Source organism: Micropterus salmoides, unplaced genomic scaffold, assembly GCF_014851395.1.
Source record: "Micropterus salmoides isolate LMB-PRFRI ecotype aquatic unplaced genomic scaffold, ASM1485139v1 Ms_hic_scaffold_20, whole genome shotgun sequence".
Classification (NCBI taxonomy): domain Eukaryota; kingdom Metazoa; phylum Chordata; class Actinopteri; order Centrarchiformes; family Centrarchidae; genus Micropterus; species Micropterus salmoides.
In genome coordinates, this window is record NW_024041151.1 from 15,100,182 (window position 1) to 15,124,917 (window position 24,736).

Here is a 24,736-nt window from a genome sequence, read left to right on the forward strand (position 1 = left end):
ACATCTGTGTTGTCGTTCTATGTTCTTGTGTTGCATTATTGCCAGCAGCCTTCACTGATAACAAAGCGCTTCAGTCGGCTGCATACCATGCAGCACCAATATCCTCCTGGGTTTGAGTACATCCCAGAAGATTGCCATACAGTATTTTACTAAATTATCTCTTTGCATGCCACATTGGCTGTGAAACTGACCCCACATCCCTCAAAATAATTCTTACAAAAAAGTGCTCCTTCTCCACTGTCATTTAGTATGAGCTATTTTTAAAAGAGCTGTCCATGGTGCTGAAAGCAGATTTTGGACAAAAAACATGCAGTTGAGAAAGAAACAACTATGCTTTTGTATGCTTTGTAAACACTATCCATTCTTAATGTGCTGCATATCATCTGCTTATGACCCATTTTCAGATTAGGATAGTGGAACATATTGGTAAATACTGCTTGATATAACAATCCAGTTTAAACATAGATACATTACTGTGCAAAAGCTGCTACAAAGACAATTCACATATCTTATTTCATGTCTGCAAATCCCCATCCCCATCATAGTTCAAGATAAATACAGTGTGGAGCTTTTAATATAAAGAAAACTGACTGAAAACAGACACAGACACTGCTCCTGCACTGCTCTACCTCCATTTTAGTCGCCTTGATCCCTTTGACTTTCTAAATGATTAACTCCTTTTTTTCCTGCAATTTATACAGTGATGCATCTTTTCCCTTTCACAGTTTTGCACTGTTAATGTTGAATTTAACCAAATGTCAACATGTGACCAAGCATTCCCACCTCCATCTGAACGACTAACAGGTTTCACCCAGCTGGCACCGCACGGGCACTGTAGACAAGAAAAGCTCCCTGCTTTGTCTCTGCTAATGAGACTCCTGGGAGACTGAAATACAGACTGGTGACAGATGGGAAACGGGGGTTGTGCTCAGATTCAAACTGGTGAAATGTCTTCTTCACTGTCAGATCAAAAATGACTGAAACAATTAGTTGATTAATAGACAGGTCACTCCAAAAAAAATTAATTAGCAACAATTTTGACAAGTTACAAGGTAAAGTTAAGTTGTAAGTTCTCTTTATGCTACACACAAAACAAAAATGATATATAAGCGATTAATTGTTACTTTAAGTAAATTTTCAAACAAAGAAAACAAATGAAAATCTGCTGTTCCTTTAAGAAGGGAAGAGTAAAAGAGCCGTCCCCAAATGCAGTGCCAAACTTGTACCTTTGATATTATTACATTTGGTGGATCCCTGCAATTTTAGTTTAACTTTTGCTTTGGAGTGGAGCACTTTTACATTTCACAGAAACAAAGCACCACTGAGTTAAATTTGAAAGAGAAAGAGACAGAAAAGGCTGGGAAGGGAAGGAGACAACAGTAGATCCTCCGTAAGGACACAGTATGAAATCAATAAACATTGAAGGATAGATGAAAAAGCGGAATAGATACATTTGATTAGTGTCATCAGATGTTCCCTCATTGCCATTAGCAGGGCATATCTCAACAGCTTGTCTACCACTAAGAGGTTGGCCATCCTTGTTTCTGAGTCACACCTGCCAGGCATGCATCAACGTCTAAATCTACCTATCTTATCATCTAGAGGAAAGGTGTCAGGGCAAGTCAGGAGTAACGGTGTCTAGGCTACATGTACAGTAAACTCCTTTCGACATGGTTCATATCATTCCTATAGTTGCCCATTCATAAGTCTCCTATGCTTTGTATGTATTGATTGTCCGTGCTTACTGTAAGCAGCAACAGCAAACAGAGGGAGACCAAAGCCGCGACCAGAGCTGTGTGAGAGAAATAACTCCTACATTCGACTACTGCCAAAATGTAAAAATTATTAAATAACTTGCTGTTAAAAAGCAGCCGGGAAAATTACTGTTCTGATGTAAAGATCATGTTAAATGGCTTTTCTGAATAAGAGATAGGGAGGGGAGGGCAGAGATGGAGAAAAGAAGCGTTGTAAACACACAATACAGAAGTAGATGTGTGCGTTGTTTTAGGCAGATAACTCAAACACAATGGGCCACTGGGGGGGGGGGGGGGACTGGGGGAGCAAGGGGGATGGGAGGACCTGAGAGACGTCACTGCAGCTGGACTAGGAGAGCGCATACATTAACTGACAGGATGCTACTCTGCAATCTGTTCACTGTTCATGAGACAGCAAGGGCTGCAGATTTTTACTGACGCGTACAAACAAATCATTTTACGTCCTTTTATTTTATTTATTTTAAGGTTGGCTTCATCGTGAGCGAACATTTTCTTGCCCTGTCATGATGGTCCAAACCAGCTGGTGAGGCAGCGTAATTAACTGCTTCTATGACAACAGCTGAGTGCGCGCAGCAAAACGTGCCCTCGTAATGAGCACTGAGAGATGGTTTATGCTCATAAAAATGTCTCTATTAAAGGGATGTGTATAAAATAAAGTAGGCTACCATATCATGGCTACAAGTGGTAAAAACACTTAATTTTAGTTTAGTCACTTAGCTAAGTTTCAATGTGTAGGCTACTTCTGATATTGGAGATTATTCAGGCGCTAATGTGGACTTCAAGTTTAAAAATTAAATAAATCTGGGGGTATGGAGTTAGAAAGAGTGTGAGCTTACCAGACCTCTGTAGCCCGCTCCTCATCTCTGCTTGAGGGTAGCGGCTTGAGGCTACATTAGCCGCTACTAGCATAACACACCTGAATCTCCGACTGAGCTGTCTCTGGTTGGAGTTGCATTGTGGGTAATGTAAGGGCCAGGTTTTTTTTATAGAGTTTTTTATACAGTCTATGGTTTTGACAAGGAAGAACATTAATAGTGGAATAAAAAAAGATGATATCTGTGATTCTTCTGCCTTTCTTTTACATCGTGAGCCTGGCAGTGTTATTAACACTGATATGCCTTCCACAAGTAGATGATACATATGATCATAACATGTTTACTGACATGTAAACAGTCATGCACCACCTACAACCTGTTCAGATGGGGTTCCTTGTCAAAACCTGGCGCCTACATTACCCACAATGCAACTCCAACCAGAGACAGTTCAGTCGGAGATTCAGGTGTGTTATGCTAGTGATGAGGAGCGGGCTACAGAGGTCTGGTAAGCTCACTCTCTTTCTAATTCTGGCCATGTGGTGTGGCCTACTATTTGACTCCAAACAAATATGAGAAAAGACATTGGAGGTGTCGGGAAAATACATGTGTTCACGCCTAATTAAATCTACCAGAGATTGATGGATCAATTAAGTTGCTGCACAGATGGATCCCTCCTGTCCAATGGGATGGATTACATTTTATCATGGAATACCCAGGCCTTGTTGAGTGTGGGCATACAATATGACCTTGCTTGAGGAGGCAATACTGCTAATTCACACACTCTGTCCACATGAAAACATCTTCAGATCAAGTGAAATACATGCAAACAGGGGTGTTTGCTAGTGGCACCCATGTTGGTCCCTGCATGTAAGCTTTACTTACAGCATAAGCACTGTCAGACAGATGGATGAGCTGAGCTGGAAGGGCTCAAAGCTCAGGTGGACTCTCTCTCTCTCTCTCTCTCTCTCTCTCTCTCTCTCTCTCTCTCTCTCTCTCTATCTCTCTGCAAGGTCATACTGCAGCATAACAGATCAGATTTGTTCCCCTCGCTTTGTTTTGTATCATCGTCATCATCAGCTCTGACAGAAAGAAAACTGCGCATGTTTGCAGGACTGACCCCTCTCCACACATACATACACACAGCAAGCATCACTTTGCACCCCTGCCTGGTCAGGATTAAAGAGCCCGAGGACAACAAAGTGGTAGCACTGCCGCAGAAATAAGCAGCACATCCACCAAGCTGCCTGTAACTGTATCGGTTGTGCAGGAAGTCAGCATCCAAACTGACCCTGCCTCTGTGACAGAGGTGATATGATTTATAACTATACACATATACAACTTTGTGTCATTTTAACACCCAAAAAGTATAAAGTTTGAAAGTTCTTTATAGTGCTCATAAGCAGAGATTGGTTTATCATATTAAATGCCAAGTTATATTGAACAGAAATGCCTGCTTCCATGAACGCATCATGCGGCAGTTCACAGATAAACTTCACTAGGGATTTATATAGGCCTAACAAAATAATCTCCTCGCCTTGGTGTCGTGTCCATGGGAGAAGACAGTGAAGCCTGTGTGGTGGATTTAACCTGCCTGATATGAGAAGGGGGATGGGGACTAGAAAGTGTAAAATGAAAGCAGACTGCGCCTGCTTGTGTGATGCACCGGGCCGCACCAACATGCACTGCAGCCTACAAAAGCTACTTACTTCCCGACGAAGTTCTCCAGCACCGAGCTCTTCCCCGCACTCTGGCCGCCCACCACGGCGATCTGGGGCAGGTCCAGGTTTGCGTTCTGCCCGATGGCAGAGAAGGCATCCTGCATGCGGTTCACCAGAGGAATCAAATCCTCCATTCCCCGGTTCCCCATCTTTGCGTTGCAATACGCAGTCTATCTTCCTTGTCAGAGCACGGAGGGATTTCCTTTCTTATTTTCCTCTTCGTCCCTCCTCGCCACTCTCGGGTTTAGAGGGCGTTTTGGGCTGCGCACACACCGGTTCACTTTTCGGTTACCTGACTGCTATATAGTTGACTGCGCCTCTTCCGTGTGTCAGATCACCTCAGCTAGGACTATCTCCACCGCCGAACATGTACACTCCTCTACACCGAGCACCGCGGGGGTGGGGGGTGGGATGAGGATGATCTGTTGTATTTTCTCATGAGAGATCCCTGCAGTTCTGCACACGCACCGCTCGATGGTGACACTGGTATACTTTCACTATGTTGCGCTGTGAAATTGTGCTGTTGTCTGTAGAATGTTCGAAGTCTAATCTTGATTGAGTGCATTTAGAAAGGTGCAGGTGGGAAATTTGGCATCTAGTTTTGAATTATTTCCCAAACTCACTATATTGTGTGATGCCCAGATCTGTCCATGGTGCTGAATGTGTTAGCACCGTGGACAGAGGCCCCGAGGCTCTCTACAACTTTTTAAAAAACATTTTTGACGTATACTGAAGGCATCAGTATGAATAATATAAACGATATACGTTACAAAAATATAGTATAGTTGTTATAGTTGTTATTAAAACATATGGTGTCTTATTATGTGCAACAGAGCCTACATGCGCTATATATATATATATATATATATATATATATATATATATATATATATATATATATATATATATATATATATATATGTGTGTGTGTGTGTGTGTGTGAAATATAGAGGCTATATAACATAGCCTATTGTATATAATGTACAGTAGCATTGCAAAGTTCTTGTTTCAGTGTAATTGAATTTCTACTTCAGTATTTATCCACTGGAGGTTATGATGTTAGCTAGTGTTACAAATGTAAAATGTAGAAAATGCAAACTTTCATTAAATCTACAAGGGCAGTGGGATTCAGTCTGAGGATGGAATTAAAATTAAAGTTTTAATTAAAATACTACATTATCTAAAGATCCATATATTTAGCAGATATCAGGCACTGTGAGTTCTCTAGACAACCAGCAGGGGGCGACAGGGCACACTCATGGCACTACACTGCGCAGGCTGGTTTGGGTTTGAGCTCTATGCAAGTTGCAGCGGGGCAGAGAGCAAGTATTTCACCCTGTGCTATTATAATTGGATAATTAACAAACATCGCGTCTTTGCTCTTTGAGAAGTAAGTCGTTACAACTGTAGGAAGCCTACGGTTAAATGTAGGAAGTTCCCGAAGAGGCGCAGCAGGTTTAACGTTATCTGTGAGTTAGCTAGCTAGTTTAGTGCTATGCTAAGCTAACTTGTTGTGTTCAGTTACTGAGCGGTGGCTAACAGCTTCGTTTATTTCATGGCAGGTGTAGCTTGTTCATTTATTGACTCGTTTATTGTACTTTGTACTTACTTTGATGGATAATATGCTGATCTCTTCCAAAAACAGATTGGTTAGCATGCATTTCTCTGAAGTTCGCCAACTGGGTAAAGAAATTAGAATAAACGAATTAAACAAAAAAGTAAAATATTATTAGCTTACTTGCTAACACTAGCTAGCTGTCATCATGAAATATGAGAGCGACCTGTTGTCTCAGGACAACGCACTGTTGCGGGATGTTATTGAATGTGTCTTTAAAAAGAAGAGTTGTTCTGACAGCGGGGCACATAATCACACAAGCTTTGTTTCCTCCTCCAATCCAGAGATTTTGTTTTAAGGGGTGTCAAAACATTGGCACCTCACAGCTGTCAACTCATAGTGTAACGGAGGACATTGAAGCCCGTAATGTTCAATCCAAACCACCACCACCACCAGCAACAACAGCAGCAGCAACAGTTTCAGCAGCACCTGCGGCAGCTACAGCAACTTTTCCAGCAGCAGCCTCCGCCGCCTCCTCCGCCCCAGCCGTCTCCGGGGCACCATGTCGCCCATCACCACCACCAGACACAGCGGTAAGCACGTTAACTCCAGACCGGGGATTAGGCAGGGCCCTCCGAGTGAGACAAGTGTGGGTGCCGGTAGCTGAGCTGGAAATAACATATGCCAGACTGTGCCATTCAAAATGTGTATGTGTGCAGGTTATTAATTGGAAATTTAAATGGAATATTTCTACGGCTTGGCTGTATGTTAGTCCATCGGCTCTGTTTTGTTATGATTTTGTCTTTGAAGTAGACATACAGCCTGCAGTAGTATTTCTATGTATTAATCTAGCACCACTGATATAACTTATAGAAAGTTTGATTGTTATTCTGACCAAAGAGAACAATCAAATCAACATTGTCTTTCTGGATCAGGTGGTTATTTGGTTGTCAAACAAAGTTAAATATTTTTCAGAAGTTGGACTGTTGCCTTGGATTGACATCTGGCCAAAGGCAGTACTGATAAATGCATATTATATAGAACACTGTTGCAGACATACTGGCTCCAGAAACAAATAGTATGGTCTCTCACATCACCTCTAGCGAAACTTGAAGTACCCCATGGGCTTGTGTTATGTCAGCGTTTGTTGCTCCATCTGCAATCCTCTGATAACTCAGGGTGCAGGTCTCTTGTTTATTCTGAGAATGAGCAAAAGCAGCAGCCAGTACGGGTTTATCCCGACACCACCCCTGGCTTAACCTACCTTTTTTCTGATGTATTCCTTTGATGTCCTTCCATGCTACCCCCCTGATATGGGTTAGGGTAAGAGATAATAGCACATACCGCATCAATGGGGTAAATACCCCAAGAGTTAACAAAAAAGTGCAATCAATACAAGAAAATTGTAAGGGGATAGAAGAAGAAGAGCACAGGAAGTGCGTGTTAGGGATTAGAGGTGTTATAAGAGGAAGTGTTCTTGGAAGAGGTGAGTTTTCAAGAGCTTCTTGAAGTTAGAGAGGGACGCCCCTGCTCTGATGGAGTGTGGTAGCTCGTTCCACCATCGTGGATGAGAACAGCTGAGACTGAGATTGCTTTGTGTGAAGGGATGGCAGAGCCAGGTGGCGTTCGTTGGAGGAGCGTAGGGGCGGAGAAGGAACGTAAACTTGTATTATGGAGTTTAGGTAGATGGGTGCAGACCCAGTAGTCACTCATTAGTGACTTGAATCTGATTCTGGAAGCCATGTGTAGCCAGTTGAGGTCACACAGTAATGGAGTGACATGAGTCCCTCTGGGCTGATCAAAAACCAGACGTGGTGCTGCGTTCTGAACCATTTGTAGGGGTTTCACCACACAAGCTGGAAGAAGGCATTGCAGTAGTCAAGACGAGAGATAACCATGGCCTGTACCAGAAGCCGGGTGGCATACTGAGTGAGGTAGGGCCTGTTTTTTCTGATGTTGTGTAGAGAAAAGCGGTTTAGTTGAAGGCATCGTCGTCACCAGGTCATTTTTGAATGATGATGATGATGTTTTGAATGTAGCCCCGAATGTAACTCAACAACAGCAACAAAAATATTTTCCATGTTAATATGCAATAACCTTCATGATGCAGCCTGTCTCGTAGGTCTTCAAAGAGCTACGAGAGCTTTGTTTACCGTTATTCAGTCTGTCTGCGTTTAGAATGAGCACGAGAGGAGAGAGAGAGACAGAGAGAGCGTATTGCTCACAGCTACAGGGCTTATCTGCGACCATCCGCAAAATTGTAATCAATACATTTAAATATAAATGTTGTCGGTCAGTGTCTAGTCAGTGTATAACTACACTAACAGTTAACAGTTGCCGCAAAGTAGTGAGAGAATATCATGACACACCTGACCGCCATTTCCTCAATAAATTGGTGCAATGAAATTCACCTGAATGCAGTACATTAAGCGTTTAAAGCCCATAATTTTCAGGGGGAGGACCCCCAGACCCCACCAATTTAATATTATCAGTGTTAATTATTATCAGTTGTAATTATAAAATTCATAATAAATGTAGGCTACATATGTATAATTTACTGTTGCTTTATAGATGGCGGTGTGAGACAAACAGTGCTGGAACAATGGGCTGTTCCTGTAGGCATACCGTGAACTGAATGAAATAGTGGTCTGACATGTGTAGCGGTGTGACTGTTAGGCACTCGGTGGCACAGTTTCGGACAAGAACGAGGTGAAGCACCTTGCCAGCTTTGTGTGTCGGAACCCGTGTTAGATGAAAGTACTGAATCAGAGACAGGAAGTCTGCTGAGTTTGATTTGTCTGTGAAGTAAATGTTCATGTCCGAGAACAAGTAACGGACAGTCATTCTCTGGGATTGAAGACAGTTGTGTCTAGCTCATCCACAAAGTTACCCACTTGTCCTGGCGGCAATGACAATCACAGAGACCTTTACTGGAGCGGACACCAAGACAGCATGATACCAAGACGGCTGCAGATTTCTGTGAGGTTATGTCTTTTGAAATAATGTTGCATGTTTATTTTTTCTTGTTTCTTTGTTGCCCAGAGCCATTCCTGTTCCTCCCCAGACAGCCCCTCCTCCCAGGATGGTCAACCTGTGCCAGGCGACCCAGACTACCATCATTGCCCCCCAATCCAATGCTGCAGGGGGCCCTACTGATGCAGCAGATGCAGGGTACAGTTTTTTTTTTAGTATAGTGTAAAGAGAGCAGCATCTGAGGAGAAAAACACTATATTGTGTGATGCCCAGATCTGTCCATGGTGCTGAATGTGTTAGCACCGTGGACAAAAGGAGAAAAGCCTCAATCATAAAGAGCACAATTTATAGACAGTGTATTAAAATGCATTAAATAACTGATTTACAAGGGTTATAATTTTTAGTTCACTTTCCCCCCCCTTACCTACGTGTCTCTTTCCAGGTAACATGCGGGGCTTTGGGATGGGTGGACAGCAGTTCCGTCAGTTCTTCGCGGCTGGGACCAGATCGTCTCTGCTTGGGCCGGTTCCCATGGGCATGGCCATGAAATCCCACATCATGGGTTTCCCAGCTGCTCGACCGTACCACCCGCATGCTCGCTACTACAACAACAACACCACCACCAACACAGCCTCTTCCTCATCCTTCTCCTCCGTCGCTACCACAGTAATTACAAAAGCAACATTATAAGCTGGGTTTCGACCAAAGGAACTATACCCCGGAACTAGGAACCTTTGGAGGAACTCACTGCGTTTTCACCGAAGGGACCAGGGTCTACATTCAGTTCTAGGGTCTTTATTTTACACCCAGCTCGGGGGTTAGTACTTTCCGAAAGTACCGGTGCTTTGTGGGGGTGGGGCTTGCCTTGCAATGAATTTCTTAATGGGGGCGAATAGAGGCTACTGGCTTTAAATCGAGCATGTCAGCTGTTTTTCTACAACTGCTCCTTTCTTTTCCACCGTTGTTTGCAAACCAATAAATCACAATCAACAATCAGATAACACATACAAGTTTTACTGATGTCCACCTGAGATTGTACATTGGCATTAAATGTATTGCTTGGAAATAGCAGCCAGCGTGCAGCGGTGTGTTTACAGCGAAGTCAGGAAGTTTTTACACAGTGCTGAAGTCGGCGTCCTCTTCTCCAAAACAAGCGGAAGAGATGATTACAGCAGGTAATAAAGCTTGTTAAACATCCCGTTCCTCCGACACTCAGGCGGACACAGACGTGAGTCTGGCCAGCTGATCTACAGCTCTTGTCGACTGGAAATGTTTTAATAACCTTACAAACTGTCACAATTTTATTTTTGTGTTGTTTCTGTGCTGGAGTTATTTTAAGAACTTGATGGCTTTATCCAGTTTGTTATTAAATGTGTAACGATCTTTATCGTGTGTCTCTTCATTATACTCAAGCGTAGCCTCTAGTTTTTCATTATCTGATGATCATTTAGACATTTTGCTCATGGATAGCGGTTACTAAATAATGATGCCTGTGAATCGCTTTGTGCGCAGTATAGGCCCATATCAGCTGGTTAATTTGCCTAATCTTCGCAGGACTTTAGACCACAGTGGAAACGCACACAGTGGGCTGAAGGAACCTTTTAGTTCCTTAAAAAGAGATCCGGGGACTTCGTACTTTTGGTCGAAACGCGCCTATAATGACTATAATTACTGCATAGGCTTTCTAAGCTATGTAACTTTAGTCATATGCTAATGCTAACTTAAATAAACAAACCAGGCTTATTTATACAGTATTTGTGTAATGCTGTTGTCTCTGTCTTTGTGTAGGACACTGCAGCTCGCCAGCCAGACAGGAAGAGGGACAGCGAGCAGATGACAGCAGGGAGCACAGATGACCAACCAGCAGATATCATTACCATTGAAGCCAGTGACAAGACTGAAAGAGGTAGATCTGTTCAATCCATCCAGCACTGAAACATGCTAATTATTTAACGTGGGAGCTTGAAGGTATATATATAGTGTGTGTTAAATGTCATAGGTCAGTGTTTTGCCTTTTTTACCCACAGACGTTGCAGTTGGAGGAGAGGATGGGCCCATGCAGCCCTCTGAGGAGCAACTTGAGGAACCTGTAGTTAAGAAGCAGAAGACAGAGGGGTAGGGGGGAAAAATTTATTACTGTGATTGTAGTAAACGTTGACCTGTCTGTATCTTTTCCACTGGAGTAACAAAACATATCCGCATTTTACAGTGGATTATTTATTTGTTTTTACTAATGAGGGAAGACAAAACTTAGGATAATACAAGTGTTGTGGCTTAGTTATTTGAAACTGGTGAACTACTAAGCCTCAATATTTGTGCTTGTTTCCTTCTTTGACTCTTGTTATTTTTCTCTTAGGTCAGAGGAGCCAAAAGAACAGTGTGTTGTTGAGACTGTCACTATTGCAGATACTGATGGGGTGGTTCTTTCTTCAGAGTGCAACAGCAACAGCCAGCCTGAAGGTAAAGCCCACTGAAACCAAACATTGTACATGGTTTCAATTACTTCATACATTAAGCACTAATTTCATCTAAATGGAGTGCAGCTGAGATGAGAACATGTTGTACTACTACTACTACTTTCTTTTCGCCTTCTCTTTTCCCAGACTGCGTCATTCTGGAGGAAGGAGGCTCTGGAGGGGGATCAGATGTTGTTGAGGCGCTGGAGGAAAGCGGAGCTGTTGAGGTGAGAGGAGCCTTTATTTGAGATGGTCAGGTCTCAGACAAAATAATGTGAACACTAAATGATAGATTTACTAAATCACTATTACAAAGGGTCTCGTTAGAATATTTATCAACCTGCTGTGTGCAGTATAAATGACACCAGTGGATCTTTCGCAGAAGTCTTTTACTGACCGACACACCCCCTTATTGGGTAGCCGTTATATTGATTGGATGCTGCAGCTGTTCCGACTGATCTGATACATCAGGACAGATAACATTAAATTCAGGTGTATCACTGCAAAGTCTTAGGCTATTTGTTTTATGATTCACTGTCTTGTTCAAATCTGAGTTCACTGAAGGTCTGAACAACAAAAGCCCCACACATAACTTTCTTCATTTATTAGAAAGATTTTTCTGTCTTTTATTTCTCCCATCAACTTTTATAATGGAGACAATTAAAGTCAGAGAGAGTCTGTCTGCAAGAAATGTGTTTTACATAATTTATCGTCATTTCTATTCAGTCACATGTGAGGCTGGTCATTCCTGTGTTTAGTCCAAATAGACGATAAAACACTGAAGAGTCAGACAAGTCACTAAATTGCACCAAAGCATCTGATGACAGCAGCAGGCGGCACCGCGAGTAAGATCAGCTGATGAAAGTATGAATGAAAGTGCTGCTGCGCAAAAAAAAAATTATTGGTTTGATACGATGGAACGCAGTGATCGATCGGTAACGAGTGACGTGACTTGCAAGTATTAAAGGATATCAGCAGAGGAAAAAACGGAAATCCTAAAACTGAGCGTCACTATGTCATTACATCATTTCAATTTCCCTGAAACCTTTAGGCTAATAAATCCCAATACACCATGATCATATTCTGGGTTATTCAATAATTAATTCACAATCAGAATCAATAAATATAAATGCAGATAATATAAGCATTGTGCAAGTAGAAGTGATCCTGTGCCTCTGAGCAGGACATTCAGTAACTTATAATTATTCATGTGCAGGTGTTTGTTAAACAGGTAACAGAGAATCATGCTGCTCTGCACTGATGACTGAGACTTTATTAGTACCACACAGTGCACATGTGTGCAGACACAAACTCCATCAAAAGTCTCTACTGATCCAGTGTGATCAGCTGCTGCCGTCATTAGAAACAGACGTCGCTTTACATGACGCTTCAGAGGAAAGGACGTCTCATGTCTCTAAAAACATATTTCCTCGTTCCTTCTCTCCTGGCTTGGTTTCCTTGTGTCTCTCCACGCATCCCCGGTGGGCGGGCCTAAGACGCAAGGAAAAGACGCAAGTGAGGGAAACGTGGATGCAGTTAAGAGACTTGAGAAACACCCTGGGTTTAGATCTGGTTTGCAACTTCTCTGTAGACGCACAGCTGTTCGTCAGCTCCGTCCCCATCTGGCAGGCCGGGTGAAGACGACCAGCAGGATCGTTTAGCCCCGGAGGAGATGCAGATACAGGATAAAGATACCCCTTTGGCTTCACCAGAGAACCACGATGAAGGAGAGGAGGGTGTAGGGGACACCAACAAGTTCTATTGCTACCTCTGCAGCATAACCTGCCACAACCAGCAAGTAAGTTGAACATACACACACATCAACACAGTACGTAGGCCATAGTGGAATGTACTTTTATTTGGTAAACAGTTGGGTAAAAGGCTGAAAAAGTCACTGTATATCTTTAATTACTTTGTTTAATTATTCTCTTCTTTATTTAATTTAAATATTTCTCTTCTCTGTGTTTTTTTTTTTTTTTTGACAGAACTTCAGGGGTCATATGAATAGTGTTTCCCACCAGCAGAGGATGATGGAGATCCAACACATGAGCAACGCCTGCCTGGTCACCCTGCTGCCACGAATACAGGAGTCTCTGCAGGGAGCAAACAGAGATGGGTCAGTTTAAAAATATGCATTTGGCTTGTGTGTTTGTTTGTTTTTTTTTAAATGTATTCTTATTTTTGAAACCTGTATCAAGTTCAAATGGTGAGAGATTATTTCGCACCTTTTTATTTTAACCCTAAAACTGGTTAAATAGTTTTTTTTCCCCCCAGCCAGTCATTTTGAGTTTATCATAGGAGACTGTTTTAAAAAGAGAAAATGATCCTTGTGGGTCTTCAATGTTCACCTGTGTTCTCTTCAGAGATAAGAAAGCAGACACGAAGCATTGGTGTGCCACCTGTCACACCCACTACACCAGCAGCATCATGGACCACCGTCGCACCGAGGAGCACAAAGTAATCAGCTGCTCACTTCATAGATAAGCACACTTGCATGGTGTAAATGATGCGCTCTTGATGTTTTACAGAATATTTTGAAAAAGGTTGACACAGCTTTTCAATGTCCCTTAATGTCTCCCCAGCTTGCCAGTAGAACAGCCATTTCCTCCTGCACAGTCTGCAAGAAACACTTCAGGACCTCTCAGATTTTTGTGGAGCACTTGCAGTCCCAGGAGCACAGACAGATGGTGGAGAAGGTACCTGTGTTTAAAACTCATTAAAATAAATCATTAATAATAACAAGCAAGTGTTTTTCTCCATAAATATAGATGAAATTAAACATTCATGTTGTTGCCCCTCATCACTTACTGTGCTTTACTAGCTCCAGGAAAAGGAGGGCTGTGAGGCCTTGGGCAAGCTGACTTCCATGGACGCTGATGGCTTTTTGTTGGAAGAGGTGGAGGGCATTGAGGTGGAGGAGGGAGAGGAAAGACAGACGAGTGAAGGAGACCAAGATTGTTCAGAGAAACAGGTGATTTGCAGATAATTTGTTCTTGTTTGCAATTCACAATATTTTGCTTTTAAAAGGCCAGTAAGCTTTACGTCCCATGGTTCTACCAAAGTTTAACATCACTCTGAGATAAGCATGAAATAACACACTTCATGGTGTGGTGCATTTGTTATACGATATTCGCTTACTGTGTATCTGGTGACCTGGTACAGGATGGCTGGTCCTCCCTTAAAGAAGTGACTCTAAAGGACATGGCCAGTGATGAGCAATATGATCCTGACACAGTCTACGGTGAGTCACGGCTAACTCCTGATTCTTTGCTGATTGCTGCATCATTCATTTTGTTGCTTTCCTGCATGTTCTCATTGTTCCTGATAACTTTAAATATCACATTTGAGCGAAGTTTATTCATGGATATCTTTTACTGCAGGGTCCAGTTTTTTTGTTCCAGTAGCAGGTTTTATCTGCAGACTCTGCAACAAGTTCTACCACTTTGAATCTTCGGCCCTACACACCCACTGCAAATCACTGAAGCACTTTGAGAACCTCAAGGTTGGTTTCTGATGACTTCACTCACCCTGTTTGCACTCTTAAACAGGGGGAAACCCAAATGAAATTATCATCTTCTTGTTTCACCTAATAAATACTGCTTAAAGTTAACTATATTATTATTATGTGGGGTCATTTGTGTTCAGCATTGATGTCCGAGTTTTGTTTCATTGATTGAATAACCCTAGCCCCAATTGAAGCATACATAAGCTCTCAATGGAATTCACCATAGGTAATTGCAGTATTTATGGTTTCTCTTCACAGAATTACAGAGAGTTGATGAGTCAAAAGGGGGGAGCTGTTGAGTCTTCTGGGGAATCTCTCATAGCCGCAGCCAGCTTCAGGCCTGGAACAGAAACCACCACAGACTGTGATGACACTGGTTTAGTGACAGACCTGAACTCCATGCAGCCTACCATTACACTCACCAGAGTGAACACGCAGACAGAAAACCAGCAACAGGAGGAACAGGCAGAACTTGACCCGACCTCACAGGACTTCATCTCCACCTCAGCAACCAGCACTGGCAGCGCAGACCAAGACCTCAGCCTCCACAGTAAGGAGAATGAGCCCACATCCCAGGCCTCTGCAGGTCAGGAGAGTCCAGCTGAGCTGCCGGCTGGCAGCAGAGAGGAGCCAGACTCAGAGCAAGCGGCTGCTGATGAGGATGCTAATGAAGAAGAGGAGAAGGAGAAGGAAGCTCCCGGTGTACCAGGGAAAAAAAACGGTACGGGGAAGGCAAAATCCAAACGCAGGTCAGGGAGGGCCACAAACAGACACTGATTCAAAGATAAGATGTGGAGGAGAGGATACCAGGTACAACTGCAACCTTAGGACAGGATGTGTCTGTATGTGAAGAGGTGCTTTCATGAAACAGAGATATCTATAAGTGAACAGCTCTGCCGCTCTCTATTTTGGAAAGGCTTCTTATGTGAAGTGTTCTCCCAGGGTGGGAAATTAACACCTGACAGCTATCAAATACAGGTTGAATCAGTGACTGGTGGGTAAGTATGTTAATATTGGCTAACAGTCAGAGGCTAGTCTCCACCATTAGATTACAGCAATCAAAATGAATGAAAAGCCATCACATGGATACATGTGCTGTGTCCCGATCCTATAGTACATATTCTAATCTAAGCAGGTTCTGAGTGTGTAGTGTGTTTAGGATGGAAGTTTACTCAAAACAGTCCTTCTACTACTGCCACAGTGCATTGCAAAAAGGAAACTGAGGAACTGCAACTGCAAAACATTAAAACGTGGATTAAAAACAAAATTGTGGGTAAAATGGCTTTAATGCCCCCAGGGAACAGAAAAATAAATATTAAATCCTTAAACATTTAAATATTTTAATTGTGAATTTTTGATTGACATGCAGTGGGGCACGTATTGTATGATTTCTTGTTAGTATAAAACAGTTTGGTATGTAGATTCTTTTAGCCACGCTAACAGTGTGAATATAGTAAGACTTTAATCCAGAATAGTGTTGTAGTCAAGTCCAAGACTTTTAGGGGCTGAGACCAAGACTGAGGGAGCATCTAGTGCCATCAGGTCAAAATTTTAATTTTGTTTAATCTTTCGGTTCATATGAATTGTTACAAATACCTGCAAAACATTCCACCAGCTTCAGCTGTACTTTGTGTTTAGCAAATGCTAACATGCTAAACTAAGATGGAGAACATGGTAAACATTATACCTGCTAAACATCCACATGTTAGCGTTGTCATTGTTGCATGTTGACATTAGGATGAAGCATGGCTGTACAACCTCAGAGCCACTAGCATGGCAGTAGACTCGTTTGTATACTAACTGCAAAATCAAGAGTACCACAACAATTATACTATACAAGCAGAGTGGAATTAAAACATGTTCATTTAAAACCATAGAAGCTAAACGCAAACGTAATATATACAGTATTTTAAAAGTAGCATGAGTGAAGTATAGAATGACATGAATTTTCCTAGCCACAGGAGAAAAAAAAAGCAAAGGTATTTTATTAGGTTACCCCATCCACAATTAAAAATTTTATCATTTTTTTCCCCACCTTCTATTCCGAAGTATTACAATCACTATAATTGCTTCTGACCCTTAAATGAACACTGTGCAGTGGTTTTAAATGTAGCTGGGTTAAAGGAAAGGAGGTGGCTGGCTCACCAAAAAGTTAATTTCCCACCCTGCTGTCCTCAAAGATCAGGAAGCTGATTGTCAGCTTTTGCTAATTCTGAATGATTGTTGATATAAGATAACCTACAACTGGAGATACCTTTAAACATTGCTAACCATATACAGTAGCACACGCGTTTAGCAACCTGAAATGTAGAATGTAACGAAATTATTTGTTTGGGCTGGTGACCACTTTTGTTTGAACAAAAGTTGAAAGTCATGAATCTGATCATTGCTTTTCTGATTTTTTTTAATCATCCATTTCTTTTTGGGTTCAAGCTGGTGTCATCTTTGTGGCAAAAAGAGTTGTCAGCAGTTGTTGTCTTGATTTGGGGAAAAAAAAATAAAAAATCCTGTACACATTCATATCGGAAGATGCTAGATATATTTATGGACACCTGTCAAAAGAAATGTCTAAAAACCCTTTTACAGCTCTAAAATGAGAATCCTCAGCCAACAGCTTCATCAACAACAACAGAAAGGTGTTTGTGCTAACCAGACTCTGAATTCAAATTACAAGCTGTACCCAACTCTCCCAGGACTGCAGTTTGCTTGCCAGTTAGGGTAAATATTTGCTGCTTGAAGTTTAAAAAAACAAACTGTAAAGTTGTTTTGTTTTTTCTTGCTGGGTGTTGTACTTTGCGCCTTCAGAGAACCCACAAATCAGTATTTTAGCCCCGAATTCATAAAGATAAAAAAAATAAAACATTTGTGTAGAATGGACACAACAGGGTGATTTTACACAAAAATCACATTTGGTGTCACAATGCAGTGTACCTGCATTTGTTTTACTTTTATTTATTCTTTTTGCTATACACTGGACAGATGAATCACTCACTTTAATGGAAGGAGGTGTTTAATGTCAAATTATCCTTGCAAACTTTAAACTCTGATTTTAAGCACCAGTAACATACAGCGGATGATACCCATTACAGATTATACAAATGTATAACTTCCAGCATTTCAGCAGTAACCAGAAACCACAAGGCTTAAATAAGGATGCCTCACTTCCCTCTTGAACAACTAGTGTGCTCTCCTGGAAACATTTCATCCTCCATGTTAGAGAAGGATATTTTAAACCACAAACGTGGTTGGCTGCCACATGTAGCAACTCTAGTAGTCATGGTGGTAACGGTCACATGATTAGCATTGCATCGTGTTCTGTCTGAAGGAACAAGACATGATGGAAACTATACTTTGAGAACAGAAGGGAGCAGGAGAGAGAAAAGGACGTGTAAAATATAATTTCAAACAAAGCTGTATGTTTCTTATTGTATTTTTATTCAGCTACTGACAAATTGAGATGAACAAACAGGTGATGTTTTCTAACTGCTGGACATTTAATGTATTTTTGGATGTTTGTTTGCCGTTTGGGGTCATTTTAATTTATATTAAAATGTCTGACAATTCCCATACTTTGTGGACTTCATTTTGACTTAACATATACAAACACTTTTCAAACTGCATCATTTATCCCAAAGAGGTTCATGAAAATTAACAGTTCTGTCATGCTGCAGGTCAAACATAATACAATGGTATACATCTGGAATGTTGCATATTTACTTTTTGGGATAACACAAACTTGTACAGCTATTACAAAGCTTTTTGGCCATGAGGACAAATTCTGGAGATCATGCAGAGGCAGGAGGTGTTTCAACATAAGAAGGGTCACCATGCATATCGGCAAGTTAAATTTTTATAGCAATCTGGGAAAATCCAATCATGATCTTGCAGTATGAGCAGGTTACTGTCATTGTTAAATTAACAATGCAGTCCTTTTTGGTCTGCTTTTAAAAATGTTTCTGGTGTGATCCTGGCTTTAGAATTTGCTTTTTAATCTTTGATTTTACTGTAGTAATGTCAGCTGACTGAATAAGACGTTGCTTGATGTAAATAAACTCCAATCAGCTCAGGAACCAAACATTAGCACACTACAGTTCAAAGAAAAACTAGGTTGAGGAGATGCAAATATCACTTGTACACGTCTGCTGATGGGGGTGTAAATTCAGAAAAGTCAGACAGGCATGGACTATGCAGATCAAGGGTCACTAGTCCAACAGACTGAGGTTGGGAGTTGAGTCAGCTGTCATAAATATTTCTTTCCCTGCATTTTGCTGAACTTAATCCCACTCATCTACTCACTCTTGTCACTCATTTGCCAGCTCCATTGGCCTTGTTCAGGTCTTCCTTGCTGGGTGAGGAGGAGTCCCCGTCTGCAGGACAATGGTCCTCGGGGGTCGGTGGGCCTGAGAGTTGGGCCCTGAACTCCAGCCGGGCTTGCCGGTTTGACTCCATAAGTTCGTGCAATTTGCCATTAAGTGAATCATTCCGTTCTTCCAGGTCATCAAGATAGGAGTTGATCTGGTCTAGCATAGAGTTGACGGCCTCATACTCTGTGGACATGCAGCAGAGACATTAGGCTTTTCTGTCGGGCAAAGTAAAGACCTATAGCAGAGGAAAGAGCGTTTGGTCTTTATACATAACAGATGTAAATTAGGATGGAAAAAGGGAATCACTTCCTATCTTTATAGCCCAGATACCCCAATTCATTTGGGAAGAATTAATGCTGTCAATATCACCTATTTTAGACTAGTAACTTTATGATTTAATGTCTAAATTGTTAGCACAGACAGACAAGAGGAGAGCATGTTCCACCTTGAATCGGAGCTGGAACATGGCTGTGTACAGTCTTGTTTTCTTAATCTTAGACTATTTAATATTCAGTATTTTTCCACCCATATCAGCCAATATTGTTAGAATCTGAGTAGGTTTAACCTGTATTAAGGAGATTACTGTATATGGGTATTTAAAAATGACAATATTGTAGACAACTCAATAAAACAATACAACTAATTCGACTGTATAATATACAGTATCTCACAAAAGTGAGTACATCCCTCACATTTTTGTAAATATTCCATTTTTATAAATGTTCCTATTGGAACTGAAGGAGTTCTTTCTTTCTTTTGCAAAGTAAACTCAATTTTGGAGGCCTAAACATGCTCGAAAACTCACCAAACTTTGCACATAATTCAGGCAGAGCGAAAAAATTACGTATTTTATGGGTTTCCCGCATTGGCGTGCCAAAATGGCTCGCTAGCGCCCCCTATAGAGCAGCCCCCAAAGTTTCACCTACGGGTACGAAATTTGGGCCCACTTTGGACATTTTCACGTAGGGTGTACTCCCTTTTGTTGCCAGCGGTTTAGACATTGAGGGCTGTGTTACACTGTTACACAAGTTGTACACTCACTACTTTACATTGTAGCAAAGTGTAATTTCTTCAGTGTTGTGACATGAAAAGATATAATCAAATATTAACTAAAACGTGAGGGGTGTTCTCACTTTTGTGAGATAATACTGTAGTAGTTAATAATAGTTAATAAACAGCTGTACAAAACATGAGAAATCTCAGGAAATAAACAACTGTGGATTGATACTGCTTTTCAAAGCAGGATATATAGGGTAGATAATTTCTACAGTAACGAACAGATTTACTTAATTTGAGAATTTGATCAGGATCACAAGCTGAAAGGCTTCATTTTACACTGATGTTATCTGGAGATATATATTGAATATGCTCCACAGACAGCGAACAACACAACTCAGTCTGAGAGGAGCACATGTAAATACCATAGACTGTATATAAAAATACATAGTAAATACATCCTGGGGCAGATCCGGTCTATCGGCAGAATTAGGTCCAACATTAAAACTAATTGTACCCAAGTCGAGGTTTAATGTTCTAATTTAACAGTAATAGATTTGTTTTCAGATTTCTACTTTATTCTAAAATAATTTATTGTTAAAGTTATGGAATAGCAATGAAATTAAAGAGTGGTATTCCTCTCTGCTATAATAACGTTACCAGCATCGATTACAATGAAGAACACATTAACGTTAGCTAGCTCATTACCTTCTTCATCGCCGAAATCATCTTCGTCGTTGATAATACCGTCGTCAACCGAGACGTTTGGATCTCCATTTGGTCCAGACATTATTTAAATATGCTCGTTCAACAGATATTACTTTATTATATAGAGTTAATGTACGCTAATAGCTACCGTCACTACTTTTATAGTTAAGCTAGCTAGGCTGCCAGCTAATTAGCATTAGCAAATTAACGAGCAACAACTGAAATTTAGATAAATTCACAAATGCACAATGAAATGTCTTCTTTAACGTTATTTTGAGACGAGTTGAATAAATCCTCACATTCCAGGATCAACTCTCCGACGGGCTAGTTAGCTAGCTTGACATCTGTTGTCATTGGCCGACGTCAGATATTTGTTTACTGGACCGATGCATTGTGGGAGAAACGTGGGCGGGGTTTTTATGTTCTCCTCAGAGAGACTTTAGTGCTCAGAAAGATTACTCACTCTGTACAGATAACCTTATGGGTAGTTGAATGAAATCATCGTTACTCCTACACCGCAGAAAATCTGTAGCGCGTTTTTACGTTACTATCACTAGTTCCTGTTTTCGAGCAAGGTCAAGTTTTTCATTTAAAGTTTCTCCCGTGTCGCCGTAGATTACATGTCGGCTACACCTATGGTCTCTGAAAATACGAACAGAGTGGGCTCTCTTTAATTCTCCTGCTCTCTGACTCCGTTCTGTCAGACGCTGTCAGTCAGCTGACTGAAGGCATTGCTAGCACCTGACTAAACATTAAGCCAATTAACGATTGTTTTTGTACTGTGGCAGAATAATTAGTCACTTGAATATGCTACAGACATAAAATAAATTGACTGTTCTTTGTCATAGTAGCTGATGTATTGTATATACTTTATGTAATGGTAATGGCGCTTGCACCTATTTTCCTGCTAGCATTACTCAAACTTTACTCAGTTCGCATATATGATGCATATCATATTGATTTTAGTAATTAGTGATTTTACCACGATAAAAGCTAAAAGGGAAGCTTTATCATTTGTCCCAGCTGACCTTCCTAACTTTGATCAGTGGATGGCGCCAACATATCATGCAAGTCAGAGTCGGCGCAGTTAACCCACGTGTATGCATTTCCTGTAATGGGGTGGCCTGATAAACACTGAAATATCTGTTGTGAAGTGTTTTTAAGCTATGGATGAACTACCAGCGGACCTCAGAGCTTTTCTTCTTAACCACCCCTTTCTTCAGCTTACAGATGGCAAAAAGGTTAGCGGGCAAATTAAATCCCATTACATGAAAGACACGTGCTCTTACAATGTGATGCTAGCCGTATTGCTAATGTTGTGTGTAATGTGTAGTGTGATGGCTAGATGTGATGACCAGGACTGAAAAAAACTCCTAGTGATTACCAGGTTTATTGCTGCACCAAGCTAAGCTACACGACTAACACCACCAAATGAGCCACGCATGTCACCTAATTTGTTGTTTTCAGATCAGATGCACTTTGAACGGCCATGAGTTTCCGTGCAGCCTGACGGAGCTACAGAAGTTCACTCAAGGGAAGAAATATGAGAAACTGAGTGCTGCAGCGGAGTTTAATTACAGCCAGTATGAACCACACATTGTGCCAAGCACAAAACAACCGTAAGAAGACTCTTGCTTGCCATTTTGTAATTATACAAGAAAAAGCACCAACACCTTCCTTATCTTACTTGCAGCAGTGGCAATAACTGAAAAAGGGAAGTCCATAAATTGTTAACTGTTACTCATAAATAGACTGAGGGGTTGAAGCTCATCTGCACTTTGTAATGTGTTGTTTGATGCCTCCTGTCTGTTTTCCAGCAATCAGCTTTTCTGTAAGCTAACCCTCAGGCACCTCAACCGGCAGCCACATCACGTCCTCAGACATGTTAACGGGAAACGCTTCAAGAAAGCCCACTCCAAATGTCAGTGCATTACTTATTTGCATGCATGTCTTTTTTAACAGGTTTAAAAAAATAGTGGCTGCAGTGTGCCTTTTGAACAGTGGAGATGTTGTACAACCCAAGTCACATAGGCTTTTGGTGTGATACTCATCATTCAGGAAGGAAATCAAAGCTATCTGGTGTTGATGAAAATGTATTTCTGTGGTATCACTTTTCTGCTGAATATAATCGTTCTAAATCTGCTTGATCAACATTTAGGAATTTCTTTTGAGTTGCGTTCACAAATTTGCAGACTGCAGCCAATTAGAAATACCAGAAATAACAACTTTACTTTTTTTCAAAGCAACTAATACTGAATAGGGCTATCTTGTATATCGTCCAGGCAGTTACCTACTGACAATATTAGATAACGGCCTAATAATATATCACAGACTTCAGCATCTGTTTCAGATTTACACTTTTAGCATTGCTTCAGTTCTTATCAATCACATCTTTTTACAGTTTGGAATGCATTCTCCCACATCAGAAACAATTACAAAGCTCTCAGTCATATTGTCAATATTCATTTTACATTTAGGTTATTCATCTATTCATCAAATAATGACACCTGAACTAATTTTAGGTGACTGGCATGTCAGTCCACGTAATACACTGCAAATATGAGTTTTCAGACAATTCACGCTGTCAGCTTGATTACTGACACGACTCGTGTCTCATTCCTGCTCTAGATGAAGAGTGTGTGCAGCAGGGGATTGAATTCACTCCAGCCAGACTGAAGCAGAAAAGGCCCAGAAACATCGGAGAGGAGGTCATTCCGGGAAGGCCCTCAAAACAGGGGAACAGCTCGTGGGAACCCTCATCTAGTGACGAGGATCACAGTGACTCAGAAGACAGCATGAGTGACCTCTACCCTCGTCAGTACACACTGTAGACCTCCTTGTTCACTTTTTGGTTACTGTGTGTCATGGAGGTCAAAGTCTCCAGGATTTCATTCTTGTATGAATTTACTGTTCACAAACACACCGCCTATAGGAAGAGTGGCTTGTAGCGTTACAGTATTTCTTTGCTGTAACTTTGTGTCTTATGTTCTCACAGCCACTATGTTCACTTTAAAAACCATGGCGGAAGAAAGTATGGAGGGTGGTGGGGATGAGGAGGAAGATGATTTCCAAACAGATGAAGACGAGCAAATGGAGGTGGATAAGCAGGTGCTGCAGAAACGCAAGAAGGTCTGTAGAAATCTGGAAATTACATTTTCTCTGGGATCCAGTGTATCAGTGTTGCTGCCACCAATTAGATTTTGTTTTATAGTCCTTGTCAGTTAATGGTGTGTTATGTCTTTCAGGTCCAGGGCGGTGGTTTTCAAAAGAAATCAAGAAATAACCACTGGAAATCAGGCCGCAAAAAACATGGCAAAGGGCTAAGTGGAAAGTAAAATGCAAATCCATATACATATAGTATTTTTATACCTGGTAATTTATCGGGGAGCAATACTGCAGTTCAGTTTGGAGTAGTATTCCTGTGTCTGAGCCTGCCAGATCTATACATAAGTGAACATCATTTAGACGTTTCATATTTTCTCCATATGAAAGGATGTCTGTTTTCCAAGTGATGTGATGTTGCACGGTTTCAAAGATGCTGGTTTACGTGACATGGAAAATGTGTTGGTGGCAGTAAACATAATTTTCAGTGATAAGTTGTATTTTATGGTTTCCAACCAAGAGCACTACTATAAAATACGACTCAGTTCGGATGTGCAAACATTGTCTGTGGTTTTTTTATATATATATTTTTTTTTTTTTTGGAACCAATCATCGCCTATAAAAAGATAACAAGAAGGAGAGACCTTTACTGACACTATTGCAGGACATAAACCTATAATCATTCAACAGAGACGTGCAGTTCATAAAAGGACTATTTAAAAATATATATATAGCTGTAGCTGGCAAACCATTTTTCTAATGATTGTCA

The 24,736-nt window shown here is 41.1% G+C and overlaps 4 protein-coding genes across 11 annotated transcripts in view; 2 read left to right on the plus strand and 2 right to left on the minus strand.

The window, feature by feature from the left end:
* Positions 1-4,762, minus strand: part of dnm1a (dynamin 1a) — a 56,309-nt gene extending 51,547 nt beyond the window's left edge. For 7 of the 8 annotated variants that reach the window (XM_038733279.1, XM_038733277.1, XM_038733275.1 and 4 more), the window contains exon 1: positions 4,297-4,457. In XM_038733279.1, coding sequence (XP_038589207.1) covers positions 4,297-4,457 — 161 coding nt within the window. Of the gene's footprint in view, positions 1-4,296 lie in introns of all 8 variants that reach the window. The other variant, XM_038733274.1, reaches the window with a different exon arrangement.
* Positions 4,763-5,551: 789 nt separating this feature from the next.
* ciz1a (cdkn1a interacting zinc finger protein 1a) lies at positions 5,552-18,366 on the plus strand. Its single transcript, XM_038734186.1, has 16 exons — positions 5,552-5,698; positions 6,208-6,456; positions 8,906-9,034; positions 9,279-9,502; positions 10,625-10,742; positions 10,864-10,951; positions 11,193-11,296; positions 11,440-11,519; positions 12,884-13,090; positions 13,278-13,408; positions 13,656-13,749; positions 13,875-13,988; positions 14,114-14,263; positions 14,455-14,533; positions 14,673-14,794; positions 15,056-18,366. Exons 2-16 carry the CDS (start codon positions 6,426-6,428, stop codon positions 15,572-15,574), a joined length of 2,190 nt encoding a protein of 729 aa, XP_038590114.1. The 5' UTR covers positions 5,552-5,698; positions 6,208-6,425; the 3' UTR covers positions 15,575-18,366.
* bbln (bublin coiled coil protein) lies at positions 18,212-21,241 on the minus strand. The gene is made up of 2 exons (XM_038734189.1): positions 20,866-21,241; positions 18,212-19,344 (listed from the first exon to the last, which is right to left on the minus strand). The coding sequence occupies exons 1-2, from the start codon at positions 20,945-20,947 to the stop codon at positions 19,103-19,105; spliced, it is 324 nt and encodes a 107-aa protein (XP_038590117.1). The 5' UTR covers positions 20,948-21,241; the 3' UTR covers positions 18,212-19,102.
* Positions 21,242-21,945: 704 nt separating this feature from the next.
* On the plus strand, positions 21,946-24,526 carry surf2 (surfeit 2). Its single transcript, XM_038734188.1, has 6 exons — positions 21,946-22,106; positions 22,333-22,484; positions 22,683-22,786; positions 23,494-23,679; positions 23,861-23,994; positions 24,111-24,526. Exons 1-6 carry the CDS (start codon positions 22,032-22,034, stop codon positions 24,198-24,200), a joined length of 741 nt encoding a protein of 246 aa, XP_038590116.1. The 5' UTR covers positions 21,946-22,031; the 3' UTR covers positions 24,201-24,526.
* Positions 24,527-24,736: the final 210 nt, after the last annotated feature.